At 48.2% G+C, this 18,674-nt stretch overlaps 1 protein-coding gene across 3 annotated transcripts in view; it reads right to left on the bottom strand.

The window, feature by feature from the left end:
* The window catches only part of KLHL2 (kelch like family member 2), a 126,002-nt gene that overhangs the window by 1,770 nt on the left and 105,558 nt on the right, over nucleotides 1-18,674 (bottom strand). For all 3 annotated transcript variants that reach the window (XM_034771925.1, XM_034771927.1, XM_034771926.1), the window contains 2 exons: nucleotides 684-824; nucleotides 329-472 (listed from right to left, as the gene is read on the bottom strand). In XM_034771925.1, coding sequence (XP_034627816.1) covers nucleotides 329-472; nucleotides 684-824 — 285 coding nt within the window. The remainder of the gene's footprint in view (nucleotides 1-328; nucleotides 473-683; nucleotides 825-18,674) is intronic.

Below are 18,674 nucleotides of genomic sequence, written 5' to 3'. Positions count from 1 at the left end.
AAATTGTACTTCTTAGTGAACACCAAGGAGAAAATAAAGTGTGCTATCCAAAACAACCAGATTTTTCATACAGTTTTAGTACAATATTTTGCTTTAAAATGCATTTAAGAAATAATATTTATTATTTATATTATGATAGTGTCTAGGAGTCCTAATTCTGGACCAGGATCAGGCACTGTACAAAAATATACTTTAAAAAAACAGGTCTCTCGGTGCAATAGATTTTTACCTGGAACATTTTACTCTTTGGATGTTTTGTCACACACCTCACTTGAGGTACTACTTTCAAATTAACTATGAGCAGTTTAAAAAACCATATACCCATTACCTGCATAGCTCCTTCCAGTACTCATACAAGAGGACACAACTGTCCATTTATCAGTTGTTGGGTTATAATATTCCACTGTTGACAAGTTACAGGAACCATCATCTCCTCCAACTACATACAACAGGCCATATACAGCACAAACCCCTATTAAAAAGGAAAATAGCTGCAATAAGACAGAAGTTTACAGAAAATGCACACCTATTTGCTTGCTTACATAGTGAAATCATGCCTTCCATTTTGAGTCTTTAGTAAAGAAGCAGAAAATATTAAAGAGCGGTAGAAGCATGTATAGAACAGATACATAGCCACATTAATAGCATTTTAAAGAACAATATTTCTAAACTACAGTATATACCTGCATTCCTTCTGCACATGTTCATATCTGCAACCTGCCTCCAAGTATTGGTGGCAGGATCATATACTTCAACACTTTTTCTAACCAAAGGACCATCATGACCACCAACTGCATACAATAAGTTGTTTAACACACCAACACCTGCAAAAATACAAAAACACTCAAAATCAGATAGAAAAATGGCTATGACCTGGATATCAGGGAGAGCCAGTACACAGTGTATTTACAAATGTAAATCCTATTTCACAGTCAGAGTTAGAAACCCTCTCAAAAGAAATATGGGTCAGAACATGTTAAACTAAAGAAATGATTACAAATTGGTAAAGGCAAGACATTGATTAGAGGCCTAGTGTAATGGGGCATATCACAGCATACAAAAATGAGAGTTGTTCTGCACAGAAGATTTGGAATAAGCAAAGAATAAATGTACTGAATATCTATGAAAATACAGAGTATTGGAAGTAAGCACCAATTAGAAATTATACTGAATTATGGGCTATGATCCAGTGGGCATAATGGAAACCAGGCAAGATGATCCTTATAAATGAATCTAAACAGAGCTGGGTACAATCTACACAGCAAAAAGAAAAGAAGTGCAAGAGTAACATTACATATCTATCAGAAGTATGTTGAAATAAGCTGACAATGAAGTTATGGAATACTTTACTGGGCATGAACATACAATGAATGAACAAACAAACAGCAAACTACAGTGGGCATCTGCTACAAACCACCAGGACTGGTGGATAACACTAAAAATTCCTTGAACCAACCCTGAAAGTGCTCAAAAACCCAAAGGATTCCATACTCATGGGGTACAGAACCCAGTTCTGTGTCAAATAAACATCTTAGTGTATATTTAGCTTTACGTTAAGAACTTTATCAATCTATAAGGAGGGAATCAAGGAACAGGTGAAGTCAGACTGGATCTACTTCTTACTGAGGCCTGGTCTACACTAGGCGTTTATGTCGAAGTTAGCGCCGTTACATCGAATTAACCCTGCACCCGTCCACACCGCGAAGGTATTTAGTTCGACATAGAGGTCTCTTTAATTCGACTTCTGTACTCCTCCCCGACGAGGGGAGTAGCGCTAAATTCGACATGGCCATGTCGAATTAGGCTAGGTGTGGATGGAAATCGACGCTAATAGCTCCAGGAGCTATCCCACAGTGCACCACTCTGTTGACGCTCTGGACAGCAGTAAGAGCTCGGATGTTCTGAACTGCCACACAGGAAAAGCCCCGGGAAAATTTGAATTTGAATTCCTTTTCCTGTCTGGCCAGTTTGAATCTCATTTCCTGTCTGGACATCGTGGCGAGCTCAGCAGCACTGGCAACGATGCAGAGCTCTCCAGCACTGATGGCAGTGCAATCTCAGAATAGAAAGAGGGCCCCAGCATGGACTGATCGGGAAGTCTTGGATCTCATCGCTGTGTGGGGCGATGAGTCCGTGCTTTCCGAGCTGCGATCCAAAAGACGGAATGCAAAGATCTATGAGAAGATCTCTAAAGACATGGCAGAGAGAGGATACAGCCGGGATGTAACGCAGTGCCGCGTGAAAATCAAGGAGCTGAGGCAAGGCTACCAGAAGACCAAAGAGGCAAACGGACGCTCCGGATCCCATCCCCAGACATCCCGTTTCTACGAGGCACTGCATTCCATCCTCGGTGCGGCCGCCACCACTACCCCACCACTGACTGTGGACTCTGAGGATGGGATAGTGTCCACGGCCGGATCCTCGGACATGTTAGCGGACGGGGAAGATGAGGAAGGAGATGAGGAGGACGAGGCAGTCGACAGCGCTCACAACGCTGATTTCCCCGACAGCCAGGATCTCTTCATCACCCTTACAGAGATCCCCTACCAACCCTCCCCAGCCGTTACCCCAGACACAGAATCTGGTGAAGGATCATCCAGTAAGTGTTGTAAACATCTAAACATTTATTTGTAACAGAACATGATTATTAACAATTTAAAAAATGGGTTTCTCATGATTAGTTTGATTAACTTAACGGTTCAGTCATGGGCAGTGCAACTATTTGAAAAAAATCTAGCAATGTCCGGTTTTGCATGATTGTCCTGCCCAAGCCGCTCTACTGTTTAGTCCCTGCTACTGCAGCTACAGTAAGATGCGGTCTATATGTCCGGGGATGGAGCAGAAATCCTCCTGGGACATCTCAAGGAAGCTCTCCTGCAGGTAATTTGAAATCCGCTGCATTAGGTTCTTGGGGAGAGCGGCCTTATTGGGTCCTCCGTAGTAGGACACGTTGCCGCGCCACGAGACTAGCAAGTACTCTGGAATCATTGCTTGGCACAGCATGGCGGCATACGGCCCTGGTCTTTGAAGGCTTTCCCGGAGCATTCTCTGTCTGTCGCTCTCAGAGATCCTCATGAGGGTGATGTCGCTCATGATGACCTGCTTTGAATGAGGTAGGGGAATGTTAGTGTTGGGACTGCTTTACCGTTCCTTTACAGAACTGTAACCGCTGGTTTGCAGCCACGCGGTGGAGGCGGGAGAGGGTCAGCCGAAAGGGATCGTTCCCGGGGACAGCCGCGAGGGTGTGGGACAGGAGCAGACTTCCTGCTTGCCGGATTGCTGGCAGCAGGGACCGACATTGATTTCAATGTGAAATGAGGCCATTGCTAATATTAAAGTTTTAAGCTGCCACGAATCTACGGCTTACCATGTCTGCGTGCAAGAGCAATTCCGTTGTCCTGACAGGGTTCTCAAAAGTGCTCTGCAAAACCCCAGACACTGAATGCGAAGGCCGAGAATTCGACCTTGTGCTGAGTGCGCATGTGATAGGTGCTGTGCATGGTCCTGTTCACAGAGAAAGACTATGTTCTTTGTTCACAACTACATTTATCTTTCTGAGGAATTCACTCCCTTTTTCCCATTCCCACAGCCCCATCTGCGACTGTCTCACAACCTAGCCTGTCATCACACTCCCAGAGGCTAGGGAGGATTAGGCATAAGAAGAAGAGGACACGGGAGGACATGTTCTCAGAGCTTATAGCCTGCTCCCGAGCCCAGGCAGCACAGCAGACCCAGTGGCGGGAGAACTTGTCCCAAATGCACCAAGCCAACATGGATCGGGAGGAGAGGTGGCGTCAGGAAGACCAGCAGGCGACTCAAACCCTGCTTGGACTACTGAGGGAGCAAACGGACACGCTCCGGCGCCTTGTGGATGTTCTGCAGGAACGGAGGCAGGAGGACAGAGCCCCGCTGCAGTCCATCTCTAACCGCCCTCCCCCGCCACCAAGTCCCATACTCCCTTCACCCAAAGTGCACAGAAGGAGAGGCGGCAGAGTCCCTGCTAACTCTCACTCCACCCCTGCAGAGAGCTCGAGCAGCAGAAGGCTCTCATTCCCCAAAGTTTGACAAGTTCTTTCCTTCCCGCCTGACACAAGCCCCCGTCCAAGTTTCACTTCCCAGTCCCATGTGTAGTTGATAATAAAAAATATGTTTCTGTTAACTACTGTTTCCATCATGTTCTTTTGGAGGAGGGGGGGGAAAGGGGGTTGGTAATTGGACAGGACAGTCACCTTTGGCAGGGTACATAGTAGGGGGCAGGCACAGCAGCAGGGCACATACATAGTGCAGTGATGCAGTGACTACTTACCCTGGTTAGTCTGGGAGGTTCTTTTCATGTTATGTGGTGGGGGGTGGGTTGCTCTGTGACTTTGTGTCAGGGGAGGGCAGTTAGAGATCTTAAGCGGCGGTCCTTAGGCAGGATCACAGAGCCACACAGCAGGGGATCTGTAACCGTCCCACCCCTGCCACAAACTCACATAGACCCCCCATACACACAGTCCGTATCAGGAGGGGTGACAGGCTCCGTTGAAAGAACCATCCCACCGCAGCGGAGCCTGTCAGTCCTTGAGTTTAGAAGCTGCATTCGCGCGACTACACTACACCCGCTCCGCACCACAGTCTGCGTCCCAGTTTTAAAAAATTCCCGCGAAAACAGTATTAAAGAAAACGGTGTGCTTTAACAAAGTAGAACTATTTTTATTTTGAAACGTGTGTTGGAAGTGGGGTGAAGGCTTCTCTGTACACAAAATTAGAAAGTCACAGGTTACCCTGCTCACTCAGGAACTTTGCTTTCAAAGCCTCCCGGATGCACAGCGCTTCCCGCTGGTCTCTTCTAATCGCCCGGCTGTCTGGCTGTGAGTAATCAGCAGCCAGGCTAATTTCCTCAACCTCCCACCCCGCCATAAAGGTCTCCCCCTTGCTCTCACAGAGATTGTGGAGCACACAGCAAGCTGCTATAACAATGGGGATATTGGTTTCGCTGAGATCACAGCGAGTCAGCAAGCTTCTCCATCTCCCCTTGAGACGTCCAAAAGCACACTCCACCACCATTCTGCACTTGCTCAGCCGGTAGTTGAAGAGTTCTTTTTCAGTGTCCAGGGCACCTGTATAGGGCTTCATGAGCCAGGGCATTAGCGGGTAGGCTGGGTCCCCGAGGATGACTATAGGCATCTCCACATCCCCAACAGTTATTTTGTGGTCCGGGAAGTAAATACCTTGCTGCAGCCGTCTAAACAGACCAGAGTTCCTGAAAACACGAGCGTCATGAACCTTGCCCGGCCATCCGACATTGATGTTGGTAAAACGTCCCCTGTGGTCCACCAGTGCTTGCAGCACCATGGAAAAGTAGCCCTTTCTGTTAATGTACTGGCTGGCCTGGTGGTCCGGTGCCAGGATAGGGATGTGAGTTCCATCTATGGCCCCACCGCAGTTTGGGAATCCCATCGCTGCGAAGCCATCTATGATCGCCTCCAAGTTTCCCAGGGTCACTACCTTTGGCAGCAGTACATCAACGATTGCCTTGGCTACTTGCATCACAACAACCCCCACGGTAGATTTGCCCACCCCAAACTGGCTCGCGACTGACCGGTAGCTGTCAGGCGTTGCAAGCTTCCAGAGGGCTATGGCCACTCGCTTCTGGACAGTCAGGGCTGGTCGCATCCGGGTGTCATTGCGCTTCAGGGCAGGGGACAGCAACTCACAAAGTTCAAGGAAAGTTCCCTTCCGCATGCGGAAGTTTCGCAGCCACTGTGATTCATCCCAGACCTGCAGCACTATGCGGTCCCACCACTCAGTGCTTGTTTCCCGTGCCCAGAATCGCCGTTTCACAGCATCAACATGACCCATTGCCACCGTGATGTCCTCGGCGCTGGGTCCCCTGCTTTCTGAGAGGTCTGTGCTACTCTCAGACTTCAGGCCATCACCGCGTTGACGTAGCCTCCTCGCCTGACTTTTCTGCATCTGCCTCAGGGCAACCTGTATGATAAGCTGCGAGGCGTTGAGAGCGGCCACAACTGCAGCGATGGTTGCAGCGGGCTCCATGCTCACAGTGCTGTGGCGTCCACGCTGTCAATGACTTGAAAAGTGCGCGAAATGATTTCCCGCCGGCGCTTTCAGGGAGGGAGGGAGGGCGGGAGTGATGGACGGATGACGACAGTTACCCAAAAGCACCCTGGCCCCTTTTTTTTTTACCCAGAAGGCATTTGCGGCTCCACCCAGAATTCCAATGGGCGGCGGGGACTCCGGGAACTGTGGGATAGCTGCCCTCAGTGCACCGCTTCCAATGTCGACGCTTTCCCCGTTAGTGTGGACTCACAAAGTCGAATTACTGTCCTTAGTGTGGACACACACGTTCGACTTTGCAATATCGATTCCAAATATTCGATTTAAGTAAAATCGAACTACTCTCGTAGTGTAGACAAGGCCTGATAAGTATAAACCAACTGAAAATGTGAGAATCCTAGAAAACCTTGGAACCAGTGATAACAGCTGCTTATTCACCACTATAATAAGAAATGGGATAATAGAACATAATGGTATTAGCATAGTATATTTCAGAAAGGCAAGTTTTTGGAGTTAAGACACTAGTAAATAATGTATGATGAACAGAAATATTAAAATTCACCAGTATGGAAGTTGGTTGGGAAATCCCAGGAGACAATTATGGCACAGACTGCTAAACAAAAAAGTGTAAGCTATAAGAGTTGGCCAAATGTGGTTTCAAAAAGGGCTTCTCAAAAGATTAAGAATTTAAAATAAAACCTATATTGCAAATGAAAAGGGGGAGGGAATCAGTTATGGCGTTCAGAGAAAAGATATGGTTAGAAAAAGTTAATCATAGAATCATAGGACTGGAAGGGACCTTGAAAGGTCATCTAGTCCAGTCCCCTGCACTCATGACAGGACTAAGTATTATCTAGACCATTCCTGACAGGTGTTTGTCTAACCTGCTCTTAAAAATCTCCAATGATGGAGATTCCACAACCTCCCTAAGAAATTTATTCTAGTGCTTAACCACCCTGACAGGAAGTTTTTCCTAATGTCCTATACCTCCCTTGCTGCAATTTAAGCCCATTGCTTCTTTTTCTATCCTCAGAGGTTAAGAACAATTTTTCTCCCTCCTCCTTGTAACATCCTTTTATGTACTTGAAAATTGTTATGTCCCCTTTCAGTTTTCTCCTTTCCAGACTGAAAAAATTGGGTTTGTTTAATCTTCCCCCATAAGTCATGTTTTCTAGACCTTTAATCATTTTTGTTAATCTTCTTTGGACTTTCTCCAATTTGTTCACATCTTTCCTGAAATGTGGCATTCCAGTTGAGGTCTAATCAGTGAGGAGTAGAGCGGAAGAATTACTTCTGTGTCTTGCTTACAACACTCCCGCTAATATATCCCAGAATGATGTTAGCTTTTTTTGCAACAGTGTTACACTGTTGACTCATATTTATCTTGTGGTCCACTATGACCCCCAGATCCCTTTCCACAGTACTCCTTCCTAGGCAGTCATTTTCCATTTTGTATGTGTGCAACTGATAGTTCCTTCCTAAGTGGAGTACTTTGCATTTGTCCTTATTGAATTTCATCCTATTTACTTCAGACCATTTCTCCACTTTGTCCAGCCAAAGTGTGAGGTGAGTATCAAGGACTTTCAAAAATATACTTTGGGGAAAATATATTATATAGTAAGGCCATTAATACATAAAGAGGGACATGACCTCTGCTGAAATACTTAAATTTTAATGTCGGTCTTCAATAAGAAAACTAAAAAGGAGGGAGACTGGAATAATTAGGGAGTAATAAAAGTCTAAAAAAAATAGCTACCATAAAACATCACTATACCAACATTATAAAATCACGTTATCCATTGCTTTATCAGTGATACTCAGTATGGACTATCATTAAGTTCAGCTAATGGGTATTTTGGTTGCTATTGTTTATGGCTGCAACATCGATCATAATGCAATATTGTGTCACTTTTCTTTCTACTGCTCGGTGATCTCACTTTAGTGTAGAGTATCACACAGCATACATGTAATACAGCTTTCAATATGAGAGGGCTTGAGGAAGGATGAGATTTTTAGCACAAATTTGAGATGCAGTCATATAGCCAAACCAAATATATAAAAAGATTGGGTTTCGTTACTATTTTGTCCCATCTCTCTGACCTAACTCCACCCAACTGTAGCCGCCGGCCTTATTGTTTAGTATATTTACTTCTCAAAACCCAACCATTTAACATATTACTTTTTAATATCACCTTCCACTCCCCTTTGGTCTATCCTTTATTACCCCTCCACCAACCCCCATTTCCAAGTCATACCTCATTTCTTGCTGCTTTCATCTATATCTTCTTGTTGTCGTCCTCTTGCACTTCCTGTTCTTTTGTTTTCTTCTGCCCATTTTCCTGGTTCTTGTCTTACCCTTTACCCCTCCCAAAAGACTTGGTGGACATGGGATTTAAGATCCTCATCCCTGTGTGATGCAGCGCACTCCTCTCAGCTGTAGCCAGGAGCAGATATGACTTCCGTCCCTATGCTGATCAGCTGAGAGGCAGGTGGCTCTAAAGGGGCCAGGCAGCTGAAAGTCAATCTTTGTGTGAAGCCGACACAAGCATGCAGTGGGAATGGGCAGAAGTCCTTTGGGGTGACCATATATCCAGGAGGTTTAACTAAAACAAGATCAAACTCCTACTTTAATAAAACCTACTGTGACAATAGGACAAATCCCAAAATAGAAACATTCTGATAAGTCAGTATATCTGGTCACTATGATCATATTGAAATACAGCACAGTAATGCAAGCAAAACTTATTTTTTTTCCAAATTACTGATATAATTTTTACATGTATTTAACACTTCTTTACATATAACCCACTGAATTATGTTAGTAAAGTTTTACTTGAAGGGGATTAAGTAAAACCCTGAATCACTGACTATTTCTAGAAGTCACGGAGAACCAAAAAGGTAACAGAAGACTGGGAAAAAAACAAATGTGGTACAAAACTTGGACAAAAGTGATCCTGGCAATTACCATCTAGTAAACTGAATTTCAGTCCTTGATAAAATAATGGAATATAAGAGGAAAAAAAGAATCTGAAATTTTTTAGAGCTAGATTCACAAAAGGACTCTGGTGCCTAACTACAACTTTAGGTGCCTAAATCCTAAAACCAGGTCCCACTGGGATTCACAAAACCCCAACTCAACTGCTGCGGATCTGTGCAGGTGCCTCTATTAGCTCAGCACCTAATTTTTTGCAGTAAAAGTTTCCTAGATGCCTATGTATCTGCCTCTGCTCATGCACACTGCAGCCCACTCTAGATATCTGGATGCCCAAGTCCCAGAGCGATGCTGTAACCAGGGGAAGAGAGTTGTTCCTCTACCTAACTCACTAGCAAGGCCCAATATAGTAGCTCCAAGCTTGTCTGCCAGATTGGGCCCCTATAAATGAGCTTCCACAAAACAGCAAGGGAGAGAAGAAGGAACTCCCTCCTAACTTTTAGTCCAGTGGTTAGGATACTCACCTGGGAGGTGGCAGACCTCTGGTTCAAGTCCCCCTGCCACCTGAAGGGAAGAAGGGATTTGAACAGGGATCTGTCATCTCTCAGGTAAGTGCCCTAACCATTGGACATAGAGCTATTTTGATGTGGGCTCCCTCAGTCTCTCCTGTTGGAGTTGTTCCATTGGGAATAAATTTAAAAAAATTCATTGGTGCAAGGGACTGGATTCTGGGTCTTCCACATCATAAGAGTGCTCTAACCGCCAGGCTACAGCATCAGTCTCATGCTTGCTCACTCTGGCTCCATTCCTTTAAGTGTTTATCCATAGTGGAGACACTCAGGAAACACCCCTCTCCTCTACATCTCCCACAGAGATATCTACCATAAGAGACTCAACGTGCTGCCTTTTGTAAATCCCATTCTGATGTGCCTCTCTCTATCCATTCATTGTATATGGTGCCAAACTCGGGCTTTTGGGAATCCCAGTAACTTTCTAAGCATCTAATAAAGTTAGGAGTGACAATGCTCAGTGTCAGCATTCTTATGTTTCTTTGTAATCTAGCCACCGTTGGATAACTGGGCCATGGGCATTAAGCAACATTAGTTTGTAAAAGCAAATTCTAACTCCCCTTTGTACCATTGGATAAAATATATATGGGAGCAGATTGAAAAGTGAAATTTTGCTGCAATTCATCAATTATTATTACTCTTGTTAATGACTCAAATAATTAGCCTGCTTATATGCAAACATTTCCAATCATAAAATTCAATTACACCTCTACCCCGATATAACGCGATCCGATATAACACGAATTCAGATATAATGCGGTAAAGCAGCGTTCCGGCGGGGGAGGGGGCCGGGGCTGCACGCTCCAGCGGATCAAAGCAAGTTTGATATAATGCGGTTTCACCTATAACACAGTAAGATTTTTTGGCTCCCAAGGACAGCGTTATATCGGGGTAGAGGTGTACAAACTAGTGTTAGATATCACTAATATTTATTAGTGCCCTTTTTATAATCCTTTGGCCAGTTTTTAATCTACTTCTCATCTCCAAGCTAATATAAAGAACAGTTACCTACCTTTTGTAATTGTTCTTCGAGATGTGTTGCTCATGTCCATTCCAAGTAGGAGTGTGCATGCTGTGTGCACAGTCGTCAGAAGGTTTTTCCCCTAGCAGTACCCGTTGGGTCAATTGTGGAGCTCCCTGGAGTGGTGCCCTCATGGCGGTGAGGGTCCCTGCCAACCCACCGCCTCTTCAGTTCCTTCTTGCCAGATACTCTGACAGAGGGGAGGCAGGTGGGTCTTGGAATGGACATGAGCAACATCTCAAAGAACAACAGTTCTGAAAGGTAGGTATCCGTTTTTTTTCTTCGAGTGATTGCTCATGTTGATTCCAAGTAGGTGACTCCAAAACAGTCCCCCAGAGGAGGGGTTGGAGTTCACTGAGTTGCAGACTGTAGCACAGCTCTACCAAATGAGACATCATCTCTAGCCTGCTGTGTGATGGCGTAGTGTGACATAAAGGTGTGAACAGATGACCACATTACTGCCCTGCAGATGTCCTGAACAGGGACCTGCGCCAGGAAAGCTGCAGATGAAGCTTGCACTCTCATGGAGTGAGCTGTCCACGGTGGGGCCGGCATCTTTGCTAGGTCATAGCATGCCCTGATACAAGCCGTGATCCAAGAAGAGATCCTTTGGGATGACACCGGTAGCCCTCTCATCCTCTCCGCAATTGCTACCAAGAGCTGGGTCGACTTCCTAAATGGCTTTGTCCGCTCGATGTAAAAGGCTAACACCCGTTTGACATCCAGGGAATGGAGCATACGTTCTCGGTTCGTGACATGTAGCTTAGGGAACTACACTGGCAGAAAAATGTCCTGATTCATATGAAATTGTGAAACCATCTTTGGGAGGAAAGTTGGGTTCGGCTGCAACTGCACCATGTCCTTGTAAAACACAGTATAAGGGGGCTCGTATGTCAGGGACTTGAGCTCAGATACCCTCCTAGCCAAAGTCAGCCACAAGGAATGCCACCTTCCAAGAGAGGTAAAGAAGAGAGCAAGTCGCCAGGGGCTCAAAGGGAGCGCCCATCACTCTCGAGAGCACCAGATTAAGATCCCATGGGGGAATCAGCTTTCTTACTTGAGGGTACAGTCTGTCTAGCCCCTTGAGGAAGTGTCCAACCATAGGGTTAGCAAATACTGAACGGTCCATTGAGCCGGGATGGAAAGCCGAAATCGCGGCCAGGTGCATTTTCATTGACAATACTGCCAGCCCCTGCTGCTTTTAATGAAGTAAATAGTCCAAGATGAAGGGAATTAAGGCCTGCAATGGACTAAATTGAAAATCTCTTCCACTTAGCTAGATAAGTGGTGTGCGTAGAAGGAGCACCTGCCTAATGGAATCCAAGCACAGGAGTTCTAACAGGTTCAGCCATGGCGCTTTCATGCTGTGAGGTGGAGAGACTCTAGGGTGGGGTGCTGAAGGCGGCTGTGGTCCTGTGTGATCAACTCCAGAATAAGGGGCAGAGTTATAGGCGTATCCACCGACAGATGCAGCAGTGTGGTGAACCAGTGCTGACGTGGCCATGCTGGTGCTATCAAGATTAACAATGCCTTATCTCGTCAGACCTTGAGGTGAACCTTGTGGATGAGTGGGAATGGCAGGAATGCATACAGCAGGTGCCTTTCCAGAACAGGAGAAAGGCATCCGCGAGCCAGCCCTGGCTGTGATTCAGGAAGGAGCAGAACTGCTGCCACTTCCTGTTGTGCCATGTCACGAATAGGTCTATCTGGAAAATGTTGATGGTGACGTCTGGGTGAAGCGGCCACTCGTGGCCGTGAAAAGACCTGCTGAGATGATCAGCCAGTTCGTTCAGCGAACCCGGAAGATACGAGGCCTCCAATTGTATCGAGTGGGTGATGCAGAATTCCCACAGCTTGAGGGCTTCCTGATACAGGGGAGAGGAGTGAACACCACCGTCTGTTTATATAGAACATTATATAGAATATACCGATACACAGCTGCCCTGTAGATGGGTTTGAAACGTCTGGCAAGTGAGGTGCACTGCACGCAGCTCCTTGACGTTGATGTGCAGCGAAAGTTCTGTCTGGGACCACAGAGCTTGAGTCCTGAGATCGCCTAGGTGCGCTCCCCATCCCATCGCTGACACATCTGTGACTAGTGACAGCGTTGGCTGAGGTTTGGACAAGTATATTCCCACACATACTGTTTGTGGGTCGAGCCACCATCACAGGGACTCGAGAACCTGAGAAGTAAGAGTGACCAATCTGTCTAGGTGGTCTTGGTTCGGCCTGTAAACTCGGGCTAGGCATGCCTGAAGGGGACATAACTGCAGTCTGGCAGGCTGTACCACAGACGTGCAAGCCATCATATGCCCAAGCAACTTTAGGCAATTCCACGCAGTCATCTTGGGAAATCTGTTGACATATTTTATGATGGCGTTCATAGCAAGGAAACAAGCTTCCGGAAGAGAAGCCCTGGCCAGGGTGGAGTCTAGGAGGGCCCCAATGAACTCTATCCTCTGAGTGGGAGTTATGGTTGACTTTGCCATGTTCAAGATGAGGCCGAGCCTGAGGAAAGTCATGCGGACGATGCTCACGTGGTCCTTCACTTGGGCCCAAGAATGACCCTTGATTAGCCAGTCGTCCAGCTATGGGAATACTTGCACCTGTCATTTCCTCAGAAAGGCTGCCTTGACTGCCATGCACTTGGTGAACACCCAAGGGGCTGCCGATAAGCCAAAGGGGAGGACCGTGAACTGGTGGTAGATGTTGTTGACCACAAAGTGAAGGAATCATCTATGGGATGGGATTATGGACACGTGAAAGTAAGTGTTCTTCAAGTCGAAGGCGGTGTACCAGTCCCCCGGATCCAGAGAGGGAATGATGGAAGCCAGGGAGATCATGCGGAACTTCAAGTTCTTCATGAATCTGTTGAGGTTTTGCAGGTCTAAAATGGGCCTGAGCCCACTCTTGGCCTTGGGGATTAGGAAATAATGGGAGTAGAACCCCCTGCCCCTGAACTCCAGAGGAACCTCCTCTACCACCCCACGTTGCAAGAGCGTTTGCGTCTCCTGTACTAGAAGTTACTCATGAGAAGGGTCCCTGAAGAGGGATGGGAAGGGTGGGTGGGAAGGCGGGAGGGAACAGAATTGGATAGAATATCCCAATTCTACCATGCTCAAGACCCATTGGTCTGAGGTTATTTGAGACCAGGCAGAGTAAAAATGGGATAGACAATTCGCAAAGAGAGGGGAAGGACCCGGGAGTTGGGCTGGTGCTCCATCCTCAGGTGTATCTTCAAAAGTTTGGTTTTGAGGCCGAGGGCTGTTTCGCCACTGCTTGGCTGTGGCCAGAGGAGGACTGAGCGGGGCGCCTCCCGCTACTCCTGCCCCGCTTCCTATTATAATCTTGTCTGGGAGGAGCAGAGTAAAAAGCATGGGGGCGGGCTGAGGTTTGAACAGCTTCTGCTGGGGGATCAGCATGTGTATTCCCAGGGATTTAAGGGTTGCCTGCGAGTCCCCGAGCCCAGAAGCCAAGAGTCTCTTTGCTCTGAAAAGAGCCCAGAGCAGTGAAAGGGTAGGTCCTGGATAATATTCTGACCTCATGCGGGAGCCCTGAGACCTAAAGCCATGAGCTGCGCCTCATGGCTATGGCAGTAGCCATCGTGCGGGTAGTCGAATCTGCAAAGTCTAAGGTGGCCTGTGGCGAGGTCCTTGCGACTACCTTGCCTTCCTCCAAGACTATGCCAAACTTGGAGCAGGAGTCCACGGGGAGCAATTCCTGGAACTTGGCCAAGGTATTCCAGGAGTTGTAGCAGTAACGGCTGAGGACCACCTGCTGGTTTTGCTATGCGAAGCTGGAGCCCCCCAGTGGAGTACACTTTCCAACCGAAGAGGTCCAGCTTCTTAGCGTCCTTGGATTTGGGGGTAGACCCCGGCTATCCCTGCCGCTCCTTGTGGTTAGCCGCCTCCACCACCAGCATACCTGGCTGCAGGTGGGTAAAGAGCCACTTGTACTCTTTGGATGGCACAAAGTATTAGCATTCCACCCCCTTGTCCACGTGGGGGGATAGAGGCGGGTGTGTGCCACAACACGTTAGTGATGTTTTGGATAGTCTTGATATGGGGCAACCCTACCCTTGAAGGTCCTTTAGGGGACCAGAATGTCTACCATCGGATCATTCTCCTCAGAGACCTCCTCTGCCTGCATATTTAGGTTCTGGGCCACCCTGCTAAGCAGGTCCTGATGTGCCCTGGAGTCTATAGCAGGCAGCATAGTAGAAGTACCCACCACCACCTCATCTGGGGAGGAGGACGACGACGTCCTTGGGGGCACTGGGTCTTCTTGACCCTCTGGCTCACGAGGGTCGTCCTGAGTGGTGACACCTTGAGCAGCACAGGGGATAGCGTTGGTGCCCAGTGCTGACCTGGACGTCCATGTCCTGCACATGGGGAGACTCCCAGGTTACAGAGGTGGCTGAAGGAGGGATCCGAACCTCCGAGGCCACTGACAGGGATCTGGAGCCCAGCTCTTGGACTTGATGGTAGGCCCACGGTGTCCAAAAAGGCCACTGGGCTGGCCCCTGCCACTGTGGGGGCCAGGACATCACAGGCACCGTTTGCCCTTCATTCTGCCTCAGATAGTGCTGGGAACGGTACCGGCTAGCCTAGAGACATAGGAGTCTGCCTCCGCCTCCGAAGAATAGTCCGATTTTGGTGACCAGGGCGGTGCAGACTGAAACAGTGCCAGGGAATGGTGCCGTGGCGAGGATGATTGGCGCCGCATCGATGCTGGCTTGCCTTGGGGCACATTTCCCCTCTGTAGAGCCAGTGCCAATGCCAGATCAGGGGACTGTGCTGTCATGGCGATCAAGTCCCTGGCCGTTTCAAATGCGTCCGGTGTGGACAGAAGACCTATGTTGTCCTCCAGGTCCTCGTGCACTAGGGAGTCCACCAGGACCAGACTTAATGGACCTCCCCACAAAGCTGAAGTCAACAGTGCCAGTATAGATGGGGCCGAGGTTGAGTGTCCCGATGTGGGACGCACCCTACTGGTGCCTGCTTGCTCCACTATTTTAGTGGGGGAGCACTCTGTCTGCTCTTTTCTTTTTGCACGGCACCGGCGAATGGGAGCCGTGCCTTGTGCTGGCACTGGAGGTGGTCTTCGGTGCCGGGGAATTATGGTGCCACCGAGATTCCTTAACCGAGTCCTTTCTCAGTGTCGAAGCCTCCTGCACCCAGGCCGGCGCGCTGTGCACCAAAGTACCGAACGTGGGTCAGATGCCATCTGGGCTGTCTGGGGATGAATGGATAACTCCATCAAGAGGAGCTTCAGCCGAAAGTCCCGCTCCTTTTTAGTTCTGGGCTTGAAGCCCCTGCAGATCTTGCACCTGTTGGCCTGGTGTGCCCCTCCCTGGCACTTCAGACAGGAGTCGTGTGAGTCTCCCCTTATCATGGGCTTCAGGCAGGATCCACACAGCTTGAAACCCAGAGGCCAAGACATGCCCCAGTCCCTGGCGGGAGCAAAGGGTGGTGTGGGGGGAAACCCACAGCTAAAACCTAACTACTAACACTAAGGCCTGGTCTACACTATGAGTTTAGGTCGAATTTAGCAGCGTTAAATCGAATTAACCCTGCACCCATCCACACAATGAAGCCATTTACTTCAACATACAGGGCTCTTAAAATCGATTTCCGTGCTCCTCCCCGATGAGGGGAGTAGCGCCGAAATTGACACTGCCATTTCGAATTAGGGTTAGTGTGGCCACAATTCGACGGTATTGGCCTCCAGGAGCTATCCCAAGTGCACCATTGTGACCGCTCTGGACAGCAATCTGAACTCGGATGCACTGGCTAGGTAGACAGGAAAAGCCCCGCAAACTTTTGAATTTCATTTCCTGTTTGCCCAGCGTGGAGAGCACAGGTGACCACGCAGAACTCATCAGCACAGGTAACCATGCAGTCCGAGAATCGAAAAAGAGCACCAGCATGGACCGTACGGGAGGTACTGGATCTGATCGCTACATGAGGAGAGGATTCTGTGCTAGCAGAACTACGTTCCAAAAGACGAAATGCCAAAACATTTGAAAAAATCTTCAAGGCCATGGTGGAGAGAAGCCACAATAGGGACTTGTATCAGTGCCGCGTGAAAGTTAAGGAGCTCAGACAAGCCTACCAGAAAACCAAAGAAGAAAATGGAAGGCCTGGGGCAGAGCCGCAGACATGTCGCTTCTACGCTGAGCTGCATGCAATTCTAGGGGGGGCCGCCACCACTACCCCACCCCTGACCGTGGATTCCGAGGAGGGGATACTCTCAGCCATGCCTGAGGATTCTGTGGACGGGGAAGATGAGGAGGAGGAGGAGGCAGCGAGCTTGAGGACAGCACACAGCACTCCGTTCTCCCCAACAGCCAGGATCTTTTTCTCAGCCTGATTGAAGTACCCTCCCAAGGCGGTATCCCAGATCATGAAGCCATGGAAGGGACCTCTGGTGAGTGTACCTTTGTAAATATATAAAATATGGTTTAAAAGCAAGCGTTTTTTAATGATTAATTTGCCCTGAGGACTTGGGATGCATTCGCGGCCAGTACAGCTACTGGAAAAGTCTGTTAACGTGTCTGGGGATGGAGTGGAAATCCTCCAGGGACATCTCCATGAAGCTCTCCTGGAGGTATTCCAAAAGCCTTTGCAGAAGGTTTCTGGGCAGTGCAGCCTTATTCCGTCCTCCATGGTAGGACACTTGCCCATGCCATGCTAGTAGCAAGTAATCTGGTATCACTGCATGACAAAGCCTGGCAGCGTATGGTCCCGGTGTTTGCTGGCATTCAAGCAGCATCCGTTCTTTATCTAGCTGTGTTATCCTCAGGAGAGTGATATCGTTCATGGTAACCTGGTTGAAATATGGGAATTTAATTAAGGGGACAGAGGTGGCCGTTCCTAGTGGGCTGTTTGCCTGTGGCTGAAAAGAAATCCTTCCCTGCAATTAGCCAAGCGGGGGCTGGGGGGGGGGGGGGAGGGGGAATTGGCGCTGAGCTTTTCGCATTTGGCTAGCAGGGATCTTCCCTGATACCAGCCACGTGGTGGGGGGAGGGATAAAGCGATCATCCCAGAGAATTGGATGGGGGGTGGGGTTAGTTTGGTTTCTGCTGCTGCACGTTAACAGGAAAACTGCAGCACTGAACGGGCTTTGCTTGGTATGGGAAAGGAGGGCGCTGCTTTTATGTAGGTTGCAGAAGCCGAAAGACAATGGCTTACCATGGCTGCATGGAAGCCAAATTCTGTTGCCCGGCCCTGCGTCTGTGATCTCTCACACCAAAGCCGCAGGCACTCAATACAAGATGCAAAATGCAACCTTGTACCGAAATCACATGGGCTATGTAATGTGAATAGTGTTTTTCACCGTGAAAGAGCATAAGCATTGTTGTGTAAAATGTATTTTTTTTAAATAATTCTCTCCCTTTTTTCCCTCCCGCAGCTGCAAATTTTTCAAGCTTCCCTCCTCCATCCCGAAGGCTATCTCAGATAAGGCAGCGAAAAAAAACACACATGACACAAAATGTTCTCGGAAATCATGCAATCGACCCGCGATGAAAGAGCTCATCTGAATGAGCGGAAGGACACGGTATCCCAGTACAGGAAAGCTGCCAGTGAATGTGAGGCCATGAGGGACGAACATGAGGAGAGGAGGGACGCTCGAGATGAGAGGTGGAGGGATGCAACACTGGGGCTGCTGCATGAGCAAACGGACATGCTCCGGCATCTGGTGGAGCTTCAGGAACAGCAGTAGGATCACAGAGTGCCGCTGCAGCCCCTGTATAACCGCCCTCCTCCATCACCTTGTTCCATAGCCTCCTCACCCAGACGTGTAAGAACACGGGCGGGGGGGAGGGGAGACTCTGTGCAGCCTCCCACTCCACCCCACTGGACAGCCCAACCAAAAGACTGTCATTATTTTGAACTTTTGAAGTGGCCTTTTCCTTCCCTCCTATCCTCCTCCCAAACCCCACTCGGGCTACCCTGTCATTTTCTCCCTCTTTTTATAATCAATTAATAAAGAATACATGATTTTTAAATGATAGTGACTTTATTTCCTTTGAAAGCAAGCTGTGATCAAAGGGGGAGGGTGGGTTGCTTACAAAGAATGAGTCAATCAA

Source organism: Trachemys scripta, chromosome 5 (genome assembly GCF_013100865.1).
Source record: "Trachemys scripta elegans isolate TJP31775 chromosome 5, CAS_Tse_1.0, whole genome shotgun sequence".
NCBI classification, from domain to species: Eukaryota; Metazoa; Chordata; order Testudines; family Emydidae; genus Trachemys; species Trachemys scripta.
The sequence above is the reverse complement of the archived record's forward strand: the minus strand, read 5'-3'. Positions and strand labels throughout refer to the sequence as shown.